Here is a 22,854-nt window from a genome sequence, read left to right as displayed (position 1 = left end):
CTATATCTGAGGATTCACCAAGTCTGTCTCCAGTCACAGGAAACCATTGTAGTCACCCCCTCGGTGCTAATGTATTTTACAATACAACTCTTAACATTTCTTTAGTCCCCAAATGCTAAACACTATAGACTATAATGCCAAATATTGCTGCCAGAGGATCAGAAGCCAAGGAGCAGCCTGTAATCCCAAGTATGGTCAGAGATGGAAGCAATGATCGTTGACCAAGAAGTATCAGTAACACAAGATCAAAGGCTTGGAAAACAGGGAGTGGAAGAAGGAACAGAGATACAGTGCTTCTGCAATGACCTTAGGTCAGCACTAGTACATAACTAACAGAACTCTTAAAAAAGTAATGTAATCATAGTCATTCTGAATATTTCTTGGGGTTTAACTGGCTTATGTTTTTTGTCTCAAGCAAAAAATGTGCTGTTAGCTGGTTCTAGTTGAAACTTGGATTGACTCACCCTCTGCTTCTGTGTTCATGTGTTCTAAGATAATGGTTTAAATAACCCAACATTGTGTTCATAATATGCAAAACTGAATGCAAACAATGATTTGTAAACAAATATGAGTTTGTTGGGTAAAACAGGCAAATCCTATTTATATATTTTGTAAAGTACTGTATATACTGAGTATAAGCCTAGTTTTTCAGCCCATTTTTTGTGCTGAAAAATCCCCTCGGCTTATACTTGAGTCAGATTCCCTCTGAAAAAAATGGTGTGGAGTCGCGGCCTCCGGCGGCAGCGACTCCCAACAGCCCAGCCGGGAAGGGCAAGGCAAAAGCGCTTTGCCTTTCCCTTCCCGAGGCGGCGGGACTGGGGCCGCTCCGGCGGCAGCAACTCCCAACAGCCCCAGCCGGAAGGGCAAGGCAAAAGCGCTTTGCCTTTCCCTTCCCGAGGCGGCGGGACTGGGGCCGCGCCGGCGGTAGTGACTCCTGACTCAGGGGGCCTCCGAGGAGGGGAAGAGAGTGACTCCTGCCTCCCGCTGTCATCATCATCTTCTTCTTTTGGGTTAGTGAATCAATTAAACCTTTCATGATAGTGAGATCGTTTCCCAAATTAATTATTTTTATTTTGAAATTTACCAGTAGCTGCTGCATTTCCCACCCTCGGCTTATACTCGAGTCAATAAGTTTTCCCAGTTTTTGTGTAAAATTAGGTGCCTCGGCTTATATTCAGGTCGACTTATACTCGAGTATATACGGTATGTCTTAAGAGAGCGTATCAAGAGAAACAGCAGCTAGAGAGATGTCGTGTAAAAAAAAACTGGTTCGTGGGACATGATGTCTGAACAAGGTGATGACTTCTTGGTCCCTGACTCTGACCCTAAAGGGGTTCCTAAAAATACTAAGGTCTTTGCTTGCCATGAATTAATTTGTCTTACATTTCTGTCTTATATTTATTCTGTATGACATATATTGTCTTACATTGCTGTAGATTCTTTTCCCTGGATAAAATATATCAAGTCCTTTGATTTTTTTTTACAAGTCCATTATTCATTATTAATATACATTATATAATATTAGTAATTTAATTTACTCTCCAAAAACCTCTGAAAGCTGGAAGCTTTTGTAATGTTTATAAAACTATTATTTCTTCTTGAATCTTAATGGCACCATATAGCATTTCTAGATTTACACAAATGTATGACTTGTTGAAATATGGTTGCTTACATAAGCTGAAAGAGAGGCCTCATATACACAGATACCACACTAAACCCTACTGTTATTTCTTCAGTTTTATTCCAATATGCTGTGTGAAATCAGACATTTTTCAGCTTTAATTCACTGCTATAACTTTCCCATTAATATGTGTTTTCCTGGTGTTGGGACTGCCTTTGCTCACACAGCATATAAAGCTGTTTTTCCTGAAAAGGAAGAAACTATAAAGATTAATTAAATGAGGAATGGTGACCTCATATTTGCTTCATTATTTACATTTATTATAAAAAGACAAAGAGCTAAAAATACATATGTGCCCACTTCATACTAACATATGCAACAGATGTATTTTCTACTCTGGGATTATGTCGCAATACAAAAAAGCCTTGTCTGAAGTGTCCTAAGAGCTCCAGGAGGACCATGAAAGACTATTGGGATGTCAAGAATGAGCAGCTGGACAATAGTAACATCCTCTTTTTCTTCTGGAATGAGAATGGAATGAGCAGATCTCTGGCAAATTGCCACATGGCAGGCAGCCCAAACCAGTCTGGGTAAGGGGACAACATTGATGGATTCAATGATGAGCACTATGTTTACTCTTCCAGTGATTAGTCTGAGATATACTTCAGTGGCATGTTTTTATGTATGTTATATGGAATTGTATCTGATCAAATCACTTCTGAAAAACCTTGCCAAGAAAACTGCAGGGACTTCTCTTGGCAGTCTCCAAGAATCAGACATGATTGAACAGAAAAAAAAATGTGGACTTGTATCTAATCTTTGGCTAATAAAACAAGGAATTTTGTTCATCATTCCTTTGGCTCATTAAATTATTTTTATAAATAACATTGACTAGAAAATGTTAAAGCAAAAATATTTTTTTTTCTTAATACCAGTGGCTTTCTGAACAGAGGTAGAAGTTATTAGCTTGTTTGCTCAAAGGAAATCTTGGTGAGTTGAATGAAATTTATTCCAATTATGTGGATAGCACAGTAGTTTTAAAAATTATCATTTACTTGATCAACTGCATTATTGACAAAATATAGCAGATATTTTGACATAAATATAAAGCTGCCCAAGCTCCATACTTATTCTCTATGTATACTCATCATTTTTATTTATTTATTTAGCTCCCCAGCTTACCACAGAATAACTCTGGGTGGCTTATAATGCTGAAAAGGATAAAACTATATATAATACAAGTAAAATACTATAAGAATACTCAGCCCTAACTAAAAGATTGGGAGAGAGGGAGTGGGGAGGGAGTGGGATCTGTTATATTAATCTATCAACCATGTCCAATCTGAAGCTCCCCCATTGGAGCCCCAAGCCAACTGTCAGAGCCAGATTTTTACACTCTTATGAAAGTTCAGGAAGGTTGGACCTGGAGGAACGGGTGGCTCCAACCCTCCTGATACTACAACAAAAGCTTAAAGAGTTTAAAGTCTAGCAAGATGTTTCAAAGGGCAGGAGCAATAGCAGTAAAGGCTCTTCTGGACCTTGCCAGCTGAATACCCTGGCCAATGGGCCTGTAGCATGCCCTCTGCTGGCACAGATGCATTGGGCCAATCCCAATGGGATGAGATGGTTATCTCCACCAAGCCTTTTTGGATAGAAAAATAGATAGAAAGATGATGGGTAGATAGAAGATAGATAGATAGATGATGGATAAATCTATATATCTATATCTATATTTATCTATCTGTCTGTCTGTCTATCTATCTATCTATCTATCTATCTATCTATCTATCTATCTATCTATCTATCTATCTATCTATCTATCCTATCCATACATATACATATATTAATCACTACTGCACAATATAGCTCAAAACTACTGTTTCTCAGGAAGATTCCCATCACATTTATTTTTTTCTTATTTAATTATAGATACAGATGGTGGTCCTGATTTTCATAAAGATTAAATTCCGTAACTGACATGGACTGACTAAAATTGCCTTCTAAGACTATTGTTAGAAAACCACTTTCCATTTGGCACCCATATGTTTTCTCTACATCTTTATTTTAAGTTTTGGTGATTATTACATATGTAGCTCTTGCATAATAATACCTCAGGAAGTGTGTTACTGAACAAAAACATGTCACACTAGTGCAATGTAGAAAGTAACTTATGGAAGCACATCAGAAATAATCATTAATCTCAAAATTTGAGAAATGTCAAAAATTGAGAATTCATCTCAAAAACAGTGACTTTGTCAAGTGCCCGGGAAATCAGGAGATCCAGGCAGTTCAAATGAGCATAAAAATGTATTGCAAGCTTAATTCTCTACAAGAATCTGGCCAACTGACCATTAAGGGGAATGTGAGAAAGATACGAGAGGCATTCAAGGTAGGTTGGACTTAGATCTCTTGTGGACGCGAAGGGACTCATGACTTATGCTACATTTCACCCCTCCCTCAGGCTCAGTCTGGTCCTCTCCTACAAGCCTGTCAAAAAGTAAAGGTGCTTCAAACTTTGCTCAGGTTTCTGCTAATATTGATAGTAGGGTGTGTTTCAGAGTATAAGAATATATGCCAAATAGTATTAATTATGCACCTCTGAAATAATAATTTGTCTATAAAATTTATTGACCATCTGGATGAGGAAATGATAATGATAATGATATTGTTATTGTTAATAAAGATATTTGTAGCAACAATAACAGCAATATTTTGCTCTGATTGTGACTTGCAGAGTTAGGAGATATGGCTAATATTTAGATTTCAAGAGTCATATTGAAGGCTGATATGCACATATTCCTATATATACATTTCTTTGTCCCATTATCTAGAAAACAGAAAGGAGAAGACACCCTCTATCTACACTTGGAACTAAATAGTAAACTGCTGTGGAGTATTTCCATAACAGAAGACCATATAACCAATGATCTCTTCACATTTTTTTCCTTAGGATAAATATTTTTTATTCAATCATCTGTTTTTCAGGGTAGAAGCATTTGTAGCAACAGCTGGACATGTAAAAAAAAGGGCATCAGGAGTGGGCTGTAAGGGAGAGACCACAAAAGCCACACATGGACCAGGAATATTTTCCCACTGCCTATGAATTAACATCATGTTTGCTTTTGTCTGCAAAGATATTACTCACATGGAAACTGTGCTTTACAATTAAGTGTAGAGAAATTGTCTGATTAATCTTAGCATCAAGTTAAAGTCTGAAGACAGTATGCTTTGACCAAAAATAGATCTTCAGAACAAATGTATATTTCCTAATAATAGCATGGAAAAATCCAGCCGGCAGTCTTAAGCATCCTGAGCCAATAGTGCCTGCCACAAAACAAAAATAATGAGTATGATGGTATCTGCAACTTTTGATATGGAATAATGACTTATGAATTATGATGACTAAACATCATAGCAAAATTTACAATTATAGTGTCTAAATCATGAATGGATATAAAAATAAATGATTTATGGATGTAGTGTTATACTACCAAGAATTTCTGATTTCTAGCGATGCAAAACACAACTGTACAAAAATATTTTCTTTCCTGAATTTTGAATTTAAAAAAAGTTTGGGATAGTCAAGAGTACTTTTTAAAATGTACATCACATTTTTAGTGCTCAGATAAATTCTTCTGTTTAGAATTTTTTAATTTTATAAAACTCTACTTGGCAAATACTAGGTTTTTGTAGAAATTAAAGCACATATTGAATCCTCAAGTCTATATAACATGGAATAAATGAAATAACTGAAAATTTTTGGAACTAACCACACAAGATTATTTATTACACTCCTATTTTGTTAAGCTAGAGAGACTTCTGGATGCTTGGACTAAATATTCTCTGTTGATTTGGGGTATAGAGATAGTCCTTGATTAATGACAGCAATGGGCACTGAAATTTCTGTTATTAAGTTATGTGGTCAAAAAAGCACAATGTCACATGACCATGCAGCTTAGTGACAGAAATTTTGGCACTTCTGCCTGAATGAATCACTGTTGAACATTAAATAAGTATGTCACATGGTCACCCTTTGTGACCTCCTACCTGCTTCCCCATTGACTAAAATATAGCAACAACTAAACAGCACAAAAATAATACATTAAACACTGTCTTTGCTTCTTAACTAATGGTTCTCCTTTTTTTCTTTTTGCAGTTCCAATATGGTAATTCTAGTTAAATGAAAATAATAGTTGAAGTGCTGTGATTAAGGTATAGCTCAAGGACAAGAAGCTTCAGGTTCAAATTCCCCATCCTCTCACTTGCTGACTTTACGCTAGTTAAAGAAAAGAGAGCTATGTACTATATTTCAAGAAGGGCAGAATATAAATCTAACAAATAAATTAATATACAATATGTATACTATCAAACATTTTAATATAATGTGAGAGCACAACGGCGAATGAAGAAATATAGACAAAAGTTTACTTTTTTCCTCTCGGTTATAATCTTATGAAAATTAAACCCTCTGATTCCTATTAGCCACAGATGAAAACTTGTGGCTAATGAAGCAGATATAAAACATTTGCACTGAAATGATGGTAGTTGAGGAAACATTTAATTTTATCTTCCTGTCCCTGTAGCAACTACTGAAAAATAGCCACAACAAAAATGGCTTATGCAAAATTAATGTTATATCTGTCTGTATCTCAATGAAAGTATTCAAAAGTATTTAAGCTTAACAATTTATGTTCATATTTGAATGCACATATTTTGCGTTACATGCCAGTGGCCTCCTACACTTTTTTTTTTTCAAAAGAAAGACTATTGTTCTAAAAGAAGAAAGATGAATCATAGAAAAGCCAAAAGGAACTAAGAAGCATGACTCAGTCTCCTTAATGGGACAGCTGCTGTAATAATATTTGACTGGTAATTGTCAAGGATCAAAACTACATAGGGCTAAAGGTTGTTTTGGCAATATGAGGAATATGAGGAATATGCCACAAGATGTGCTACTCAGAAAAAGCTTCTGTAATTTATATGTTTTATAAATGTAAAGGCCTCCCATTCAAATCTCACACCAGACTTCCATCCTATCAGTCTATAGTTCTTTATCCATTTCATACAAAGATTTGTGTATCAACTCTTTCTTTTAAACAGATATACACTGCTTACTTGTAAACTTCATAAACAGATACCTCAATAGTACAAAAAACAGTGTTAGTGTACTGATAGTATATTGTATAGCATCATACATTTCTTATAATGGGCCTTATTTTGCTACTATCAAAAGCTATAAGGCCAATTAGCTGTTGTTGTTTTTTAAACTATTTTGAGGTTTGCTGTTTAGTTTTTCCAACCTAAGTACTACAGAATTAATCATTAATGTGGAAAACGGACTCTTAATGGAGAAACCAGTTTCACTTAATGACAGCAACAAAAAAGGTTGTAAAATTGAGCATGACTCATTTAATGACAATATCATTTAGTGATGGAAATTCCAGTCCCAACTGTGATTGACATTTGAATTTGTTTTCAGCACAGGTGATGGCCGCCTGGGACCAAGAATCATGCAAAGCAAGCTTCTTGGCCCAGAAGCATCCTTTCCAGTATCTTGCTGCATCTGCCAGCAACTGCTGCTTAATATAACTTTTTTTTTCCTATTGGGGAACTGGTCCTGGCTCAACTGTTTGACAAGTGAAGGAATATGATAAATCCATACATATTTGCATGAATATATAGACACTTTTATCAGGGGTGGGATTCTACAGGTTCGCACCTATTCACTAGAACTGGTTTTTAACATTCTAACCAGTTCGGAGAACCAGTTCTTAGAAGAAATTACTGGCCTAATCCTGTAAGGAAGGCAGGAAGTAAACATTCTGGTGTTGCTTACAGAAACTGCCTCTTGATTAATCCTTATTACATTCTTGGCAGGACTAGACTTCCTATCTCAGGAACTTCTCTGGAGTTGTTTTTCCTCCTTTGCTGGTACTTTGCTTGTGTGGAGTGACCATTCAAAGTTACAATGGCACTGAAAAAAGTGACATGACCATTTTTCACACTTACAACTGTTGTAGCATCCCCACAGTCATGATAGGCGAGGTGAGGAAATGCGTGCCTCAATGTGAGTGATGTTGACTTGGCCACATCCAGCCAGTCACATGACCACCAAGCCACGCCCACCAACTAAGCCACACCCACAGAACCGGTGGTTAAAAAATTTGAATCCCATCCCTGACTTTTATGTATGAGAGAATATAAGAAAAATATGTTATCTTTGCTGAATGAAGAATAAATATTTGAAGTCCTATTCAAAAGATAAAGGTTTCCCCTGTCCAGTTATGTCCAGGTCTAGAGGTCATCTCCATTTCTTAGCTGAGGGAGCCAGTGTTGTCCAAAGACATTTCCATGGGCATGTGGCCAGCATAACTATTTGCCAAGCCGCATGGAATGCTGTTACCATCCCACAAAGTGGTATATATTTATCTACTCGCATTTGCATACTTTCAAAATGCTACATGGGAAGAAGATCGGGCAAGAAATGGGAACCCACTCAGGAACCTGGTTGTCAGCTTTCCAGCTGACAAGCTCAGTGTACTTTACCACTGAGCTATTGCATCCCTATTCAATAGCAATAGCACTTAGGCTTATATACTGCTTCACATATAATGCTTTTACAGCCCTCTCTAAGCGGTTTACAGACTCACCATATTGCCCCCAGCAATCTGGGTCCTCATTTTACCAACCACAGAAGGATGGAAGGCTGACTCAACCCTGAGCTTGGTGAGATTCGAACTGCCAAATTGCAGGTAGCCGGCAGTCAATAGATGTAGCCTGCAATACTGCACTCTAACCACTGCACCACTGCAATTCTTTACCTCAAAAGGCCTTTTCTTTAACACCTACACTGATAAATGTTTTAAATGAGCACGTGCCTGAGAGGGTTTTTTTTCCTTGACAGAAGGTAATTATATAAATATGGTATTGGTATCCGCTTGATTAGGCATGGAATATTATGATTTAAGATTTATTAGATATAGCAGAAGAACTACTACAAAAAGTTTTCTTACTTTTTTGTTTATGAACCAAATAGTAATCATATTTGAACAGGAATCATAACTGATTTATTTAAAGTGTAGTGATGTGTTAATAGCTGTCTTCCTGAAAATGGTAAATATATATATAATGTTCAGTTAGAAAAGAGCCCCAGATTCACAAGTCACAACAGATATTACCCCTGTGGAGTTTAATCTGGTGCAAATTGAATCCAAATTGAAATAAAAGTAGATGAATGAGTGCCAATTCCATGGCACATGGTACTCTTTTTGTCAGAAAGGAGGTCCAACATGTGACCACCTTTCTATAACAAGCAAATTTTGCAGTGCTGAGTTGCTAGTTTATGGAATAGTTAAAGACAGGAAAGCTGATGGCAGAAAACAATACTAAATTTTCTGCCGACCATTACATTGATGCTACAATCTTAAACTCTCTTACTAGAGAGTCAAATGTTACCAAGCATTTAGGGCACCTGGACTGCCTAAACTAAATTACCAGAGGGCAACAAAGAGTTAAGGGTTCTGTGGCTATTTTTCACTGCCCCATAGTGGCAGTCTAAATAGTAGCAGTTCAAGTCAGGTACTCCTAACTTGCTTCTAAACATCCATAGGATACTGTATGACTTGCTTTTTTATTCATAAATTTTTCTTAAAATACTTTTTACAAACTTTTTCATTGGTATAGTTCACATGGTTTATTTATATTTAACTGTCTTTTTAAAATCATATCTGGACATATTAAATATCCATAATGGTGTTCTGTCTGAAAGTTGGATTTAGGCTACTTGCAAATTCCACTTTCAAGCATGGGACTCTCCAGTTCTGGGGTGTTTATCAGCTTGGCCTTCTTTACAGGATTTGTCCCCAGCAATTCTTATCATGAGGTAAAGGACCTTCCAATAGATGGATTTTTGGACTTGGGTGAAAATGATATATTTTTAAGTACTGATATTGATCCCACCTTAAAAAAATAGTGGTTAAAAAGTATACATTTAAACATTTCAGAAAATTTAGAGTTGAATATAATGTTCTAAATAATACTACAGAAAACTTCTTAAACACACCGAATACTGTCCCCATGCTTTAGAGAGAAAATAATTTCAGCCACCTAAGAAAAATCAAATACTCCTTTGAAGAGTAAAGACAATATAATTGGAAGAAACAAAGGCAAGCAAAAGAATATTTCTGTAGACTATTACCTGGGGAATCATTTAGACTGAAGGCAATTCGTATCCGTTTATCAGCAGGTACCCTTGCTGTGGTGATCATGTGGGCACTCGAACCTATGCGTCTAGTTGTATGTTTCACCTAGAGAATAAAATAGCAATTTTTTATAGGTCGTGCAAATTCATTATTGGTGCATTTCAGATACGTTCCTGTAACATGCTTTAAATTATGTTCAATTAGAGATTTCTATCCAGATTTTTCAACAATTTCAGATGCTGTCTCAGCATATGATTTTCCTTTCCCGAATGAAATTATGCCCCAATAATATCTTGTTATATTCAAATGCAAAACAGAGAGATTTGAAAATGCAGAAAAGGTTTGCTTTGATAACAGAGGGTCTATTTAAATATTTAACATGCTCTACAGAAACGCAGAGCAAATTATAGAATTGTGCTATGTGTGATGATCATGAGCAAGTTTGATTGGCTTATACAAGTCTGTCCCTTTCTCCCACAATGACCTCTGGTATTATTATTTTTTCACAAAATTAAAGACAGATGGATCAGATTTTTTTTTCTAGATTAGCCTATCATTAGACAGAATACAGCAGTTGTCTCCAGCAACTGTTAATTAGACTGCTGTATCAAGTGACAGTGGCAGATATAATTCTAATGCTAGTATTTGAATTAAATGGAAGTGCTGATCTCATCAAATTCTGTGAATTATGCTTTTTAAATTTTTGGTCTTCTGTTAATGAATATGTATTTATATATATATATATTTTAAAAAAAGACTATGAATCATTGTGCTGATGCAGTTGACTTGTTTTAACTTTGAACTCTACTATGGAAGCAAGGATTAAAACAAACCACCATAGTAAGTTTAGCACAAAGTGTAATCTGAGTCAATGAATGCAATCTAGCAGCTGTTAAACTGACTTTCACCATAGAATGTGGTAGAATCAAGGGCAGAATGGAGATGGGCAACATGGGTGTTATTCATGTAGCTTTTTCTTACCTTATGTCTTTTGAGGGAGTGCCTTTCTATTTCTTAATACATTTCTATAGTTTGAATAATGTTCCCAAAAGGGAATAGTATTATGGGCATGCATGTAAATAGATGCAACTATAATAGATAACAAACTGCACGAGAACAACTAACTTGTATTAATTCTGAATGATAGGAGCTTGCTAAACAAAATGCTTATGACATTTCAAATTTACAATATACTATGCAGACAGCTAGCATAGCTTTTCTAGAACACCATTCCAAAAATGAGGTTACTAGGTTAAGCTGATCTGTGGATAAGCTGTGATCACAGCCTTTAATTCCTATGTAAATTATGCACTTTCATTGTGGTTTATCATGGTTACTTTAATACAAGATGTAGGAAACCACAGAATAATTCTCATGAGATGAAAACACATCCTTTTAAATAAAAATTAATCTGAAAAAAAGTTACCAAATCCTTCTGATTTGGAGCTACCATAAACTAACACCACTTTTTCTGCAATATCAGTAGGGTTAATTATAATGTATATGCCAACAGTGACTTATAATAAAAAAATAACTCTTCTTCCTAACTCCTAAGTGGAGCTACATTTTTTATTTTAACTGATGCTGGACAGAGTCATGACATTTTAGGGAAGCTTATAGATAATCCTCGACTTATGATTGTTTAACAATGGTTCAGTGTTACAGCAGCCTTGAAAAAAAGGATTTACCACCTGTACTTTCATTTATGACTGTCATATCATCCCATGTTCATATGATCGCAGTTGGGGCGCTTGGCAACTAGCTTGCATTTATGGCCAGTTGCAGCATCCTGTGCTGAAGTGATCACAATATGCAACTTTTTTGTTGATTTCCAGGAAAAAAAATAAACCAGTGGAGAAGTTGGATTCATGTAATGACCATGTGATTTGCTTCATGACGTCTGTAAAAGTTGTCGTAAATTGGGTCAGATTTACAACCACAACAAGTTACAATGGGAATTATGGTGTGAGAGAGAGAACACACCTGGTAAATGACTTTTTGACTGGCATCACAAGAAACTGACTATCTGCAACTGAAGCTTTTCCTGCACAAGTACTTTCAACTGATACTCATTCCTGGCCACACTGTCACAAAATGAGTGGTAAGCCATATGTTGATCCTTACAGATAACCATAGTTCTTGATAGTTCTAGAAAAAAGTCCAGTCTAAGTATCTCCTTGTTCTCCCTCCACAGGCATATCCTTCAAACAGATGGGCAGGTGCCCAGCTATTCTTTCTCCACAATCCACTTTCCCAGACTTCTGTTTTTAAAAGAAAGTTATTTAGCTTGGTCACAGGTGATGAAGAGAAAACCTATAGAGAATATTTTGCCTGCCCTCTCTCAATTCAACAGATTGCTGCAAAACACAAAACAAAATACAACTGGAAACAATGGAGGTAGGAAAATCTCTAATACAATATCATTTACCCACTCATCATATTGTAATTTTATTTTGCAATTGGTAGTTGTAAAGTGATGGCAGTACACTCTTCCAGTTTTAATTTCTAAACAAAATTTAGTCCAGTCAGACAGATGGAGAGAGGTAAATTGTATATGCAACTGAGTGAGTTTATATTGAAGCCTTTACATCATATCTGATGCTTTGAAATCCAGACTGGTCTGTCACATCTACTTATTTTACAAAACTATATTCTGCAGTGCTTCCAACAAAGTAAGCCTAAAGGGAGACTGATCATGTAATGATTGTCTCCAAACCTTAGAGGCTTCTAAGGCAGCACCTTTGTCTGAAGACCATAGCTCTCAGACCGCCGCCATTATGGAGGAAACTGTTCTATAAGCTAGGCCGACTCTCAACTGTTTAAGGATTTATAGTAATAACAAGCACACTGAATTTGATCTGGAAATCAGTTGGGAGCCAATGCAGCTTAGGCAGAGTAAATAAAATATGTTCTCACCAAGATGTACCTGAGAAGAGTCTTGCTGCTGCATTTTGAACCTGCTGTAATTTCCCAATCTCTTTTAAGAAATCCCCACTTTGCTATAATTGTAATGGCAAATCACTAGAGCAAATATCACAGTTGCCAGATCAGGCAGCTTCAGGAACACCCCAACCACATAAAACAAGAAGCATTTCCAAAGTGGTGAGGTTTCCTGGATCTAAAAAGAAAGGGGTTGAAAAAGTATACTTTCACCTTGATATCAAGATGTACTGTTTTCCAGGAAAGGAGAAGTATATGGAAAAGGCTAGATATTTAAGTAAACCCCAAAATATTTCTTCGGAAGGAAGGGAGGAAGAGTTTTTGAGATACAATTTAAAATTGTAACAACTTAATCTTAGTTTAAGCTTGTCTTGGAAACTGTGTCATCCATACAATTGGTACTGCTATAATTGTTGTGTGAAATATGTTTTAGATATATTACCCTATATATTGCTCCATCATTGAATATCAACTATGCTTTTATATCCATAAAAGTGCAAGTCCCCCCCGCCTGGAAAATCTATGTTAACCGGGCCACTGCAATTTCACTGGTGTCAGAATGTAATCGTGTATAGCTTTCTCTACTGTTTTGATAGAATAAGTCTAAAAAAAAAAATCTCAATAGCCAAAAATGACAGTGCATAATTACTGTGTATTCCTTTTCAGCTCAAATAGGATAGCTATTGTTATAGTAACAGATAGCTTTTCATGGAGCAGGATTCCATCCTTCCAAGGTTGGTAAAATGAGGACCCAGATTGCAGGGGTGGGATTCAAATTTTGTAACAACCAGTTCTGTGAGCATGACTAAGTGGGCGTGGCTAAGTGGACATGATCATGTGACTGGGTAGGCGGGGCTTCTTCTTGTTGTTTTGGCAGAAAGCCTCCCCCCATTTTGGGGCCTTCTGGGCCTCAGGGAAGCCTCCCGGGGGGTGTTTTTGCTCCCAGAAGGCTTCCCTGGGGCTCAGGAAGGAAAAAAAATGGAGCATAGGGGGGACACGCAGCATCCCCCTGCACTCCATTTTGGGACCTTCTGGGCCTCAGGGAAGCCTCCTGGGCGAAGCAGTAAGTAAGCGAGGGGAATCCTGGCACAATTGATCATAGGAACAGCTGGTCGTTGGGAGAGGAAAAAAAAGAGAAATACTTTAAGGAGTGACTGGGTGGGGAAGAACGCAGTCAGCGATGTTGGGCATGCACGCAATGTTGGACATGTGTGATAAGGACTGATTGGGTGGGGAGGAGAGGGGCGGGGCCAGCCAGGGGCACAATTTGCCAGTTGTCCGAACTGTGCAGAATCATAACAACTGGTTCTATAGAACTGGTCCAAACTGGTAGAATCCCACCTCTGCCAGATTATTGGGGACGATATGCTGACTCTATAAACTGCTTAGAGAGGGCTGTAAAGCACTGTGAAGTGGTACATAATTCTAAGTGGTATTGCTATACAGGTAAAAATTTAAAATAGAATTAAAACTGGTTTATTGGTAAGATGTAAATTGAATAAAAATTGAACATGATGCAATGTATATATAATTTCCAATTTACCTTGCATCTGATTGTGTAAAAAAATAAATAATTAACTGTATTCTTAATCCAGGAATCTTTGTCATTCATTTCAAGATAATATGCTAATATAATTTGTACATACTGGAGAAATAATACATTTGACATTTTTCAATTATATAAATCATCTCATAGTATATTATACTGCTTAGTATAACACAATATATATTATTTTATTGCCTCAAGCTAAACTTTTTTGTGCCTAACAAATAACTAGTGCTACAATGCTTTTAAAGTAGATTGTTGATGTCCCCCCTTCCCCCACCCACCCCAAAATACTGATACTATACTTAACTTGCCAAAATTCAGCCTGATGCTAGATGGAAAGAAATAATTAGTGTTCCATATATCTTTGTGCTACTGATTGGTTTCTGAATTTTTGCTGCCCTTACATGTTAGGTACTGGAATATTAACACCTAAATCAGACAAAGATGCTAAATAAAAGAGTATTAGATCCTGTTGATTCCGAAAATAGTTTGATTTTTTTTTTACTTTGCTAGTCTTGCAAATAAAATAAAATTCAAATAAATATGTGAACTGTCATACTTTAGATAAAATTATATAAACAAAATTTGGATTAATGATCTTTATCTGAAATACAATGCTAGACTTCAAGCTGTAAGAAGAAAACCTCATATATCATGTTTAGTTTAGAAAAAAATATGTTTTGCTTTTCTATTCAGTCTAGTTTACTATGACTTCATATTCCAGATGGAAGCTTCACAGATGCTACAAATGTAGTCTCTACTTTATTCCATTAAATATGTGGCTTACCAAAAAGTAAAAATAAGCATAAAAGTACTACATGAATTTTATCTTTAATTAAATTAATTATTCGAAAATATTGTACTGTTAAATGGTTTTAAAAAACACAAAGATTTTAGCCAGAAACTTGGAATAAATCATACCAAGTTCTTTTCTTTTAATAAAGCCATAAAAGGATTTTCAAATATCCATTTTTAAGCTTTCCCAAGAGATCTGTACAGTACAGATTTATTTTTCTCTAATATAAATAGTATACATATATCCAAGGTTTTCCTCTTAGAAAAATAAAGCAAACGGAAGCTATAGAAAGAACAGAGCGAAGGTATAAATGTACACATATCATCTAAAATGAGGAACTAAATAAAACTGCTTCAAGCATACATCTTGATTTCTTCTTTTGTGTAAGACAGAAAGCTTTGATTGTGGTATTCTATGTCTGAAACAGTCATTTAGGAAACATCTCTTTAGTTGGCTTATTTGTGAGTCTGCATGCACTTTGCTTATATCTAAAAAACTTCAGCTCCTGAACCCAAGTGTGGTTACAACTCAATCAGTTAGTCCAGTTTTCACACCTGTTGCCTTACCTCACTTAGTGGTGTCTGCACTTGTATAAATCCAGGGCCAGCCTCTGCCTTGACTTGTTGTTGCCTTTATGGAGTAAAGATTCAGGAAAAGAAAAGGCTGCACCTGCTACATAGCAGTGAACTGACAAGGTCTGAGAAGTTGAAACAGCTGTCAGGACAACATGCTGCTACCTGAACTTCTCATAGGCTTTTTACGCCCTCAGGACCACCCTTTTCTCTTTTCCGTCCCAATTCCACTGTCCCTTCCCTTCCCTGCAATGAAAGATTACAGCATTGTCATGCTTCCTGAGCACCCCCCCCTCCTTTTTCAGGAACCGTATTAAAGTAGCCAATTGTCTGGAGGCCAAGATGTTTAATTCATTAGTCCTGCCAAACCTAAAATACAAACTGACTTGCTTCATGGGACTGGAATGTTTTCAGCATGACCCAATCAGTGTCTGTGTCTATTCCAGCAAACTGGAAAAGATAGCCTGACTCCAGTCAGCAAAAATGTCTGCTGCTCCTATCAGCCTGGGATGAGGTTGCCAATTTGAACAAGCAGCAAGCAAACTCATTGCTACAGTCAAGCCAAGCAACTGGACTAGCCGTTTTCTTGACAACTCTTGGAGATGTCAAGCAATACTGTACTGTCCAGTAAATTAGAATGTAGACTTTATAGCACTAAAGAAGACAGTAAGTGGATATTAGAACCTTGATTGTCCTAAGCATATTCACCTAGGGCAGTCAAACCTGGGATGCCCAAATCAGATTTACATCTACACAGAGAATTAGAGTATTCTATTTATCTCTGCTGTTGTCTATTGGTTGCCAGGATTTTTGCAGTCCAATTACAGTAGCCCCCATTTGCAGATGTTTTGGAATAACATTATCTTGGTTTAGAAGGGTTTTTTCAGATGTTTTGGAATAACATTAAGCTTGGTTTTGAAGGGAAGTTATACACTGTATTTCCCTAAAATATACTGCTTATAGGTAATTGTTTTGCTTAGGAATGTTAGAACTATTGAAAATGTAGTCAAGTGATTTGCAGATAGATATTTCTGCAAAACATGTTGAAAAAATGATGGTATACATAAGCTTACTGCTTTCAAAAATAGTATTCAAATTTGAATAACAAAAGCCCCATATTTCCTGATAAATTCTGAAACATTCAGGACAATGTCTATTATTGAGTAGCTGCTTCTTTTAATAATTTCACTTTAATGTTGCTATCTAATGATCTTGTATTTTAGCCCACATTTTCTTTCCTTATAGTTCTAACACTAATTCTATAGTTCTTGATCCAATTGTTCAATTATTTTGGGAATTGGTTTATAAGTATTATAACAAAAATTTAAGTTGCTGGAAACTGGGAGAACTGCCTTAGGCAAAAAAGCCAGTTGGATGACCTTGGGCCAGTCACTTTCTCTTATCCCTAGGAAGGAAGCAATGGGGAGCCACTTCTGAAAAACCTTCCCAAGAAAACTGTGGAGACTTCTTTGGGCAGACCCTGAGAACTGAATATGATTGAAAAGAAAAAAAAATGTCTGTGTATTAAAAAGCAACATATTTGTTGTAGTTTATATACTGATTTGCATTTTCTTTTCATTCATCTCAGCAACAGACATCAGTTTCTCTATGAAGATGCTAAACTGGAAATAAACTGACATGTGTGATTCTTATATCCAAGTGGAAGATTGCTTTGAAAAAAGTGAAATTGGTTTATTTGGATCTTAAAATAAGATTAATATAACATACATTTTTGGTACGGATATACTAGACTTTTCAGGAAATTATTAATAACAAATAGTTGCAATTGCTCTGTTAATGGAGAGGCAATCAGGATTTGGAATGTTAATGTATTGCTCTTGTTCTATTGTTAATGTATTGTTAATGACTTGTTCTATTATTATTACTTTTGAGATAGAAATCTACATTACATAATTAGTTGCTATATGTGTCCTTTGTCAACATTTGCAGTAGTATTTTTTCTTCAACAAAAGAGTAAAGAAGACTTTTGAATAATTTGAGCAATTGTGAATGTTCAACAATAGAACTTTTAAAAGTTTTTTTAAAGGTTATTTTTTAAAAAACTAAATGAATATAGTAAATGTAATTACATGAGAATCTCTTCTGCTATGGGAAAGAGAGAAAAGTTGCAAATTCCTACTTTTTCCCCATTAGGCATAAGGATGGGAATGTTCTGTTTCTTGATGAAGCACTGTAGTCATTCAATATTTAGGATCCAAGCAAAATTATTTCAATCGTGGCTTGGATTATGAAACTTATCTCACTAATATACAACATATCATGTTTTGGTCACCACACATTCCAATGTTATCATTCCCTGAATTAGAAACATTACAACTTATTTACACACTAGAGTTAGAACAAGCTTGTAACTTTATTCATTTATTAACTTAGCCTGAAAAAATTAATAACTGGAATATACAGTATAAATAAAAAGAAGTATCTTATATTTAAGAAACACCTGTTTTCCTTTGATTTAACTGCCCTGCTTTTACCTCATTAGTATTGGCAGCATTTTGGTAAAGCAGATGATCTCATTGACATTAAAATGATGTTTGATGTGTTAGCCTAAAAATGAGCTTTAAAAATACTCTAAACACAGGTAGAGAAAAATACTGTGAGACTAGTTACCATGCATGCAAAGAAAAATGGTATTTTGATCCAAGGGAGAGCATAGTGATGCAGCAGGGTCTATTTTGAACTCATGGACAAAAAACTATTGTTATCATATACTAACATAAACAATACATGGAAGCCTGAAAATAATACATGGAAGCCTGTATTTCCCACAAATTGCTGTTGTCCACATTTGTTAGATACTAATTGCCATCAGCTTTGCTTAGCATATAGATCAAGGGTGTCAAACTCGATTTCATTGAGGGCTGCATCAGGGTTGTGTTTGACCTTGCGAGACCGGGAGGTATGGCCAGGGTGGGTGTGTTCGGCTCCAATCACTCATCGATGCTCCATTTTTGTCCGCGACGGCCTCCTGCAGCCCTCTGCAAGTGAAAATGGAGCTCTGGGAGTGTACGGCCTCCCCGAGCTCCATTTTTGCTGGCAGAAGGTTGCAAGAGGCTGTGGCAGATGAAAACAGAATCTAGGTGGGCCACACATGGACCTCCCAAGCTCCATTTTCGCTGGCAGAGGCACCACAGGCTGATCCTTCACTGTTTTCAGGGCAGGCCCGTGGGCCAGATCTAAGCATACTGTGGGCCGGATCCGGTCTGCGGGCCTTGAGTTTGACACTCCTGATGTAGATGATCAGGTTTATAGTTCTATATATCTCGAAGAAACATAAAATTGGTAAAAACTTTGCTGTAAAGTATCTCTCAGTGAGAAATATGCATGTACACTGAAACTGAAAAGCTCTATTTACTGAAAAAAGATTGTTACAAAGGATAAAGTTTTGAGTATGGATGGAGAAGAAAATAATTCATAGTTGTTCCATAATACAGGACAAGAAATGAGGAATTTCAGTTAAAAAAAGTCAAGGTCAGTTAAACATCCGTTTAAAAAAAATTCAAACAGTCTTGGGAGAAAGTGGGCTTTCCTTTGATGAAGCTGTTTAAACAGAGGCTGAATGGCCATCCTACTGGATTCATACCCTGGGCAATGAGGTTTTTTTTATTTTGTTACCAATTTATGTAGTTCTCTATTTCACAATCAGATGTCTGGGAAGTGAACACAAGCTTAAACATGAGCAATACAACATAATAAATAATAATTAACAATAACAAAATAATAGCACAATGATGACTGAACTAAATGCTGTTGTTTAGATTAAAATCATATGTGACCTGTGTATCTCATGGCAAGTACATGAATGCAGAGAATGGAAGTAATTTATTATCATCCAAAAATATGGATGTTTTCAATTTGAACTCATTCTTTGTGAAACTGAAATCAACAGGGAATTTCAACATAGCAGCAATTTAGTACCAAACTTTGGTGTCTGTCATGAATATGAGGCTATCCCTCAAAATAGTTTGAAGGACACTGCCTGAGAATGTTACATCAAGTTTACATTGCTGGAAAGTCAGCAGGGTCTCCTATCCTTTGACACTTTTCTGCACATATTTGCTATCACCTGGAACAGTTTCTTTAACACTACCAGATAAATAAGACACCAGAGAGAATCCTTCATAATCATTCTGCTTTCCAATACTGCCACCAAGAGAACATAATTAATATGTTCTTGATATAAAAAGATAACAGAAAGCTGGTTATTTTTTTGCGTGAAACCTGAATAACTTTAAAAAAAATACATGGGTCTTATTTGTAAAGATCAAATATTGCTTATAAATTAATAGTAGACATATATACACAAATTAAAATACTAAAACGCCTCTGCCACCTTTCAAAACCAGGTTTTTCCAGAATAGCCTAGAATAGGGATCCCCAACCCCTGGTCCGTGGACTGTCATCAGTCTACGGCATGCCATCAAGTGGGCCATGCAAACATGCCCCTTCCTGCCTGTAGAAAAACCTTTCTTCATGTAACCGGTCCTTGGTGCCTAAAAGTTGGATATTGTTAATATTAACATGTTAATATTGCCAAGCAATATTGTTTATCAAGTATTTCACTCAATGCAAATTAATGTTTGCAGATACAGTGAGTAATCCTGGCCTTCCTTTTTTCAGCTTGCACCCACAAATCTTTGAATCTCTTGGAACAAGAAGGAAAGGAGAGAAAAGGGATAAGAAAAAAATATATTTTGTCAGTGGTGCCTAACTGACAATCACAGTTGGCTAAACACTTTCACTAAACAGAAAGCATATATGAAAAAGTTAGGTAGAAAAGGAGCTCCTGATGGATTATTTCAAAACTCCTTCTCTTTTTAGTGTTTGCTTTTTTTCAGTCCTCTATCTGTTCTCAAGTATGCTTCCCTGCTTTCCTGGTCTGTAATTTATTTTTATTTATTTATTTATTTGATTTGATTTGCCAATTGTTTACAAGATAATAAGTATAAGTGTATACATAGTTGTGAATACATGAAATGGGTACATATAAGAAAAATAAAAGAATAAGAGAAACAATAGGACAGGGACGGTAGGCACGATGGTGCGCTTATGCACGCCCCTACAGACCTCTTAGGAAAGGGTGAGGTCAATAGTAGACAGTCTAAGGTTAAAGTTTTGGGGTTTGGGGAAGAGACTATAGAGTCGGGTAGAGTATTCCAGACATTGACCACTCTATTGCTGAAGTCGTATTTCCTGCAATCAAGTTTGGTGCTGTTTACTTTGAGTTTGTATCTATTGTGTGCTCTTGTGTTGTTATGGTTGAAGCTGAAGTATTCATTGACAGGTAGGACATTGCAATGTATGATTTTATATACCATGCTTAAGTCAGACCGAAGACAGGCGTAATTCAAGGTTTTCTAGTTTTAGAATTTCAAATCTGGTGGCATAAGGTATTCTACAACGAGTAGAAGAGTGGAGAACTCTTCTTGTGAAATATTTCTGGACTTTCTCAATTGTGCTAATATCAGATACGTAATGAGGGTTCCAGACTGATGAACTGTATTCGAGTATTGGTCTAGCAAATGTTTTGTATGCTCTGGTTAGTAGTGTGATATTACCAGAGAAAAAACTACGTAGGATTAGGTTAACAACTCTTAATGCCTTTTTGGCTATGTAGTTGCAGTGGGCTCTAGCACTTAGATCATTAGAGGTGAGTATTCCAAGGTCCTTTACAGAGCTTGGGTCATCAACAAGATCTTGACTATTCAGCTTGTATTTTATTTTTCTGATTTTTTTGCCAATATGTAAGACAGAGCATTTATTTGTTGAGATTTGAAGTTGCCATTTGTTTGACCATTCAGATACATAGTCAAGATCTTTTGTAGGGTAGCAGTATTGTCTGTGGTATTGAATAGCTTTACATCATCAGAAGAGAAGCATAATTGCTCTTAATATGATCACAGAGGTCGTTTATGTAGAGTATGAAGAGAGTTGGTCCTAGAACACTGCCCTGGGGGACACCACTATTGACAGGTACTGGATTTGATAGAATTCTCACTTCTGGATATACTGAGATGTTCAGAGCAAATGATGTGAACTGGAATTGGAATCACAATGCAAAGTCTGCCTCTTATATACAATGGGTTGCATTTGTCCCCTGAATATGTCCTATTTACCCTTTACATATCAGCATGATGTTGTCTTCATCTGTGGCCAACCAATTGTGGAGGCACTTTGAAATAAGTCCTGCCTTATAACATATGTATAATGGCTCACTGCACACTACATTGCACTTGAGATTGAACTTTTTCAGAGGCTTGTTATTTGTAATGAAAACTACTATTTTAATGCTAACTAGTTCAAATACCCAGAAATGTTTCAAGGGATACTCCACAGAGACTTTCAAAGAGTGTTAAATTGTAATTTTATGAGGCTAACATGCTGTATTATTAGCAACATACCCTCGATTCCCACAAACAAAAAAAAACATGTTTTTTTTGTGTGATATTATTAGCATAATGTTCATAATATTTCACTTGGTTCTAGTATTTATTATATAATATAATAACTGAATCATTCACCTTTCTTTCATGACAGATGACTAGTATTATAGTCTCTGAATAAGTGTTTATGATACTGTAACAACATAAATTTTTATCCTGAGAGATAAGTATTTAAAAAATCTATAGTCCACACATATATGGTACCATATTTTATGCTTAGTGCAGGGATATCCCATATCCAGAGAAGAAAGTAAATGACTGGCATACACAATTTTGATCTGTCTTGTAGTGTCAGAAGCAAGATGCTATTATGCTCTGCTGTATTATCAGTCAAGAAGAATGATTGGTAAATGTTTTCTAGTGGCTGCTCACATTTGATGGGAAGGCAGGCAAAACTAGAGAAATTACCAATCTTTAACTTGTCCAACATCACAATGACAGAACCAGCATAAGGCACAGAATGAGGGCAGTATAATTTATGCCAGCATATTTTTCTACTTACATACAGATAGCATAAATGCTTGTTAATACATCTGTGAGGAAAATCCAATTGGCTAATTCAGTCTGGGGAAAAATAGTGCATTTCCTAGTTTCAAATTATGATAGCTAAAGAATAGCTGAAAAATCTTGCCAAATATGATTAAGATTATTTAATATGCATTAGAATAGAATAGAATAGAATAACAGAGGTGGAAGGGACCTTGGAGGTCT

At 36.1% G+C, this 22,854-nt stretch overlaps 1 protein-coding gene across 2 annotated transcripts in view; it reads right to left on the bottom strand.

Annotated features, from left to right (window-relative positions):
* The window catches only part of MAP3K7CL (MAP3K7 C-terminal like), a 42,649-nt gene extending 26,923 nt beyond the window's left edge, over window positions 1-15,726 (bottom strand). The window contains exons 1-4 of one of the 2 annotated variants that reach the window (XM_087966679.1): window positions 15,679-15,726; window positions 15,233-15,243; window positions 13,645-13,665; window positions 9,819-9,902 (exon numbers count right to left, since the gene is read on the bottom strand). In XM_087966679.1, coding sequence (XP_087822805.1) covers window positions 9,819-9,902; window positions 13,645-13,654 — 94 coding nt within the window. In that variant the 5' untranslated portion in view covers window positions 13,655-13,665; window positions 15,233-15,243; window positions 15,679-15,726. Of the gene's footprint in view, window positions 1-9,818; window positions 9,928-13,644; window positions 13,666-15,232; window positions 15,244-15,673 lie in introns of both variants that reach the window. The other variant, XM_026664149.2, reaches the window with a different exon arrangement.
* Window positions 15,727-22,854: the final 7,128 nt, after the last annotated feature.

This window comes from Notechis scutatus, chromosome 5, assembly GCF_049901735.1.
Source record: "Notechis scutatus isolate UNSWTSFEM ecotype Mainland chromosome 5, rNotScu1.2, whole genome shotgun sequence".
Classification (NCBI taxonomy): Eukaryota; Metazoa; Chordata; class Lepidosauria; order Squamata; family Elapidae; genus Notechis; species Notechis scutatus.
This window is presented reverse-complemented; position numbering and strand designations above follow the sequence as displayed.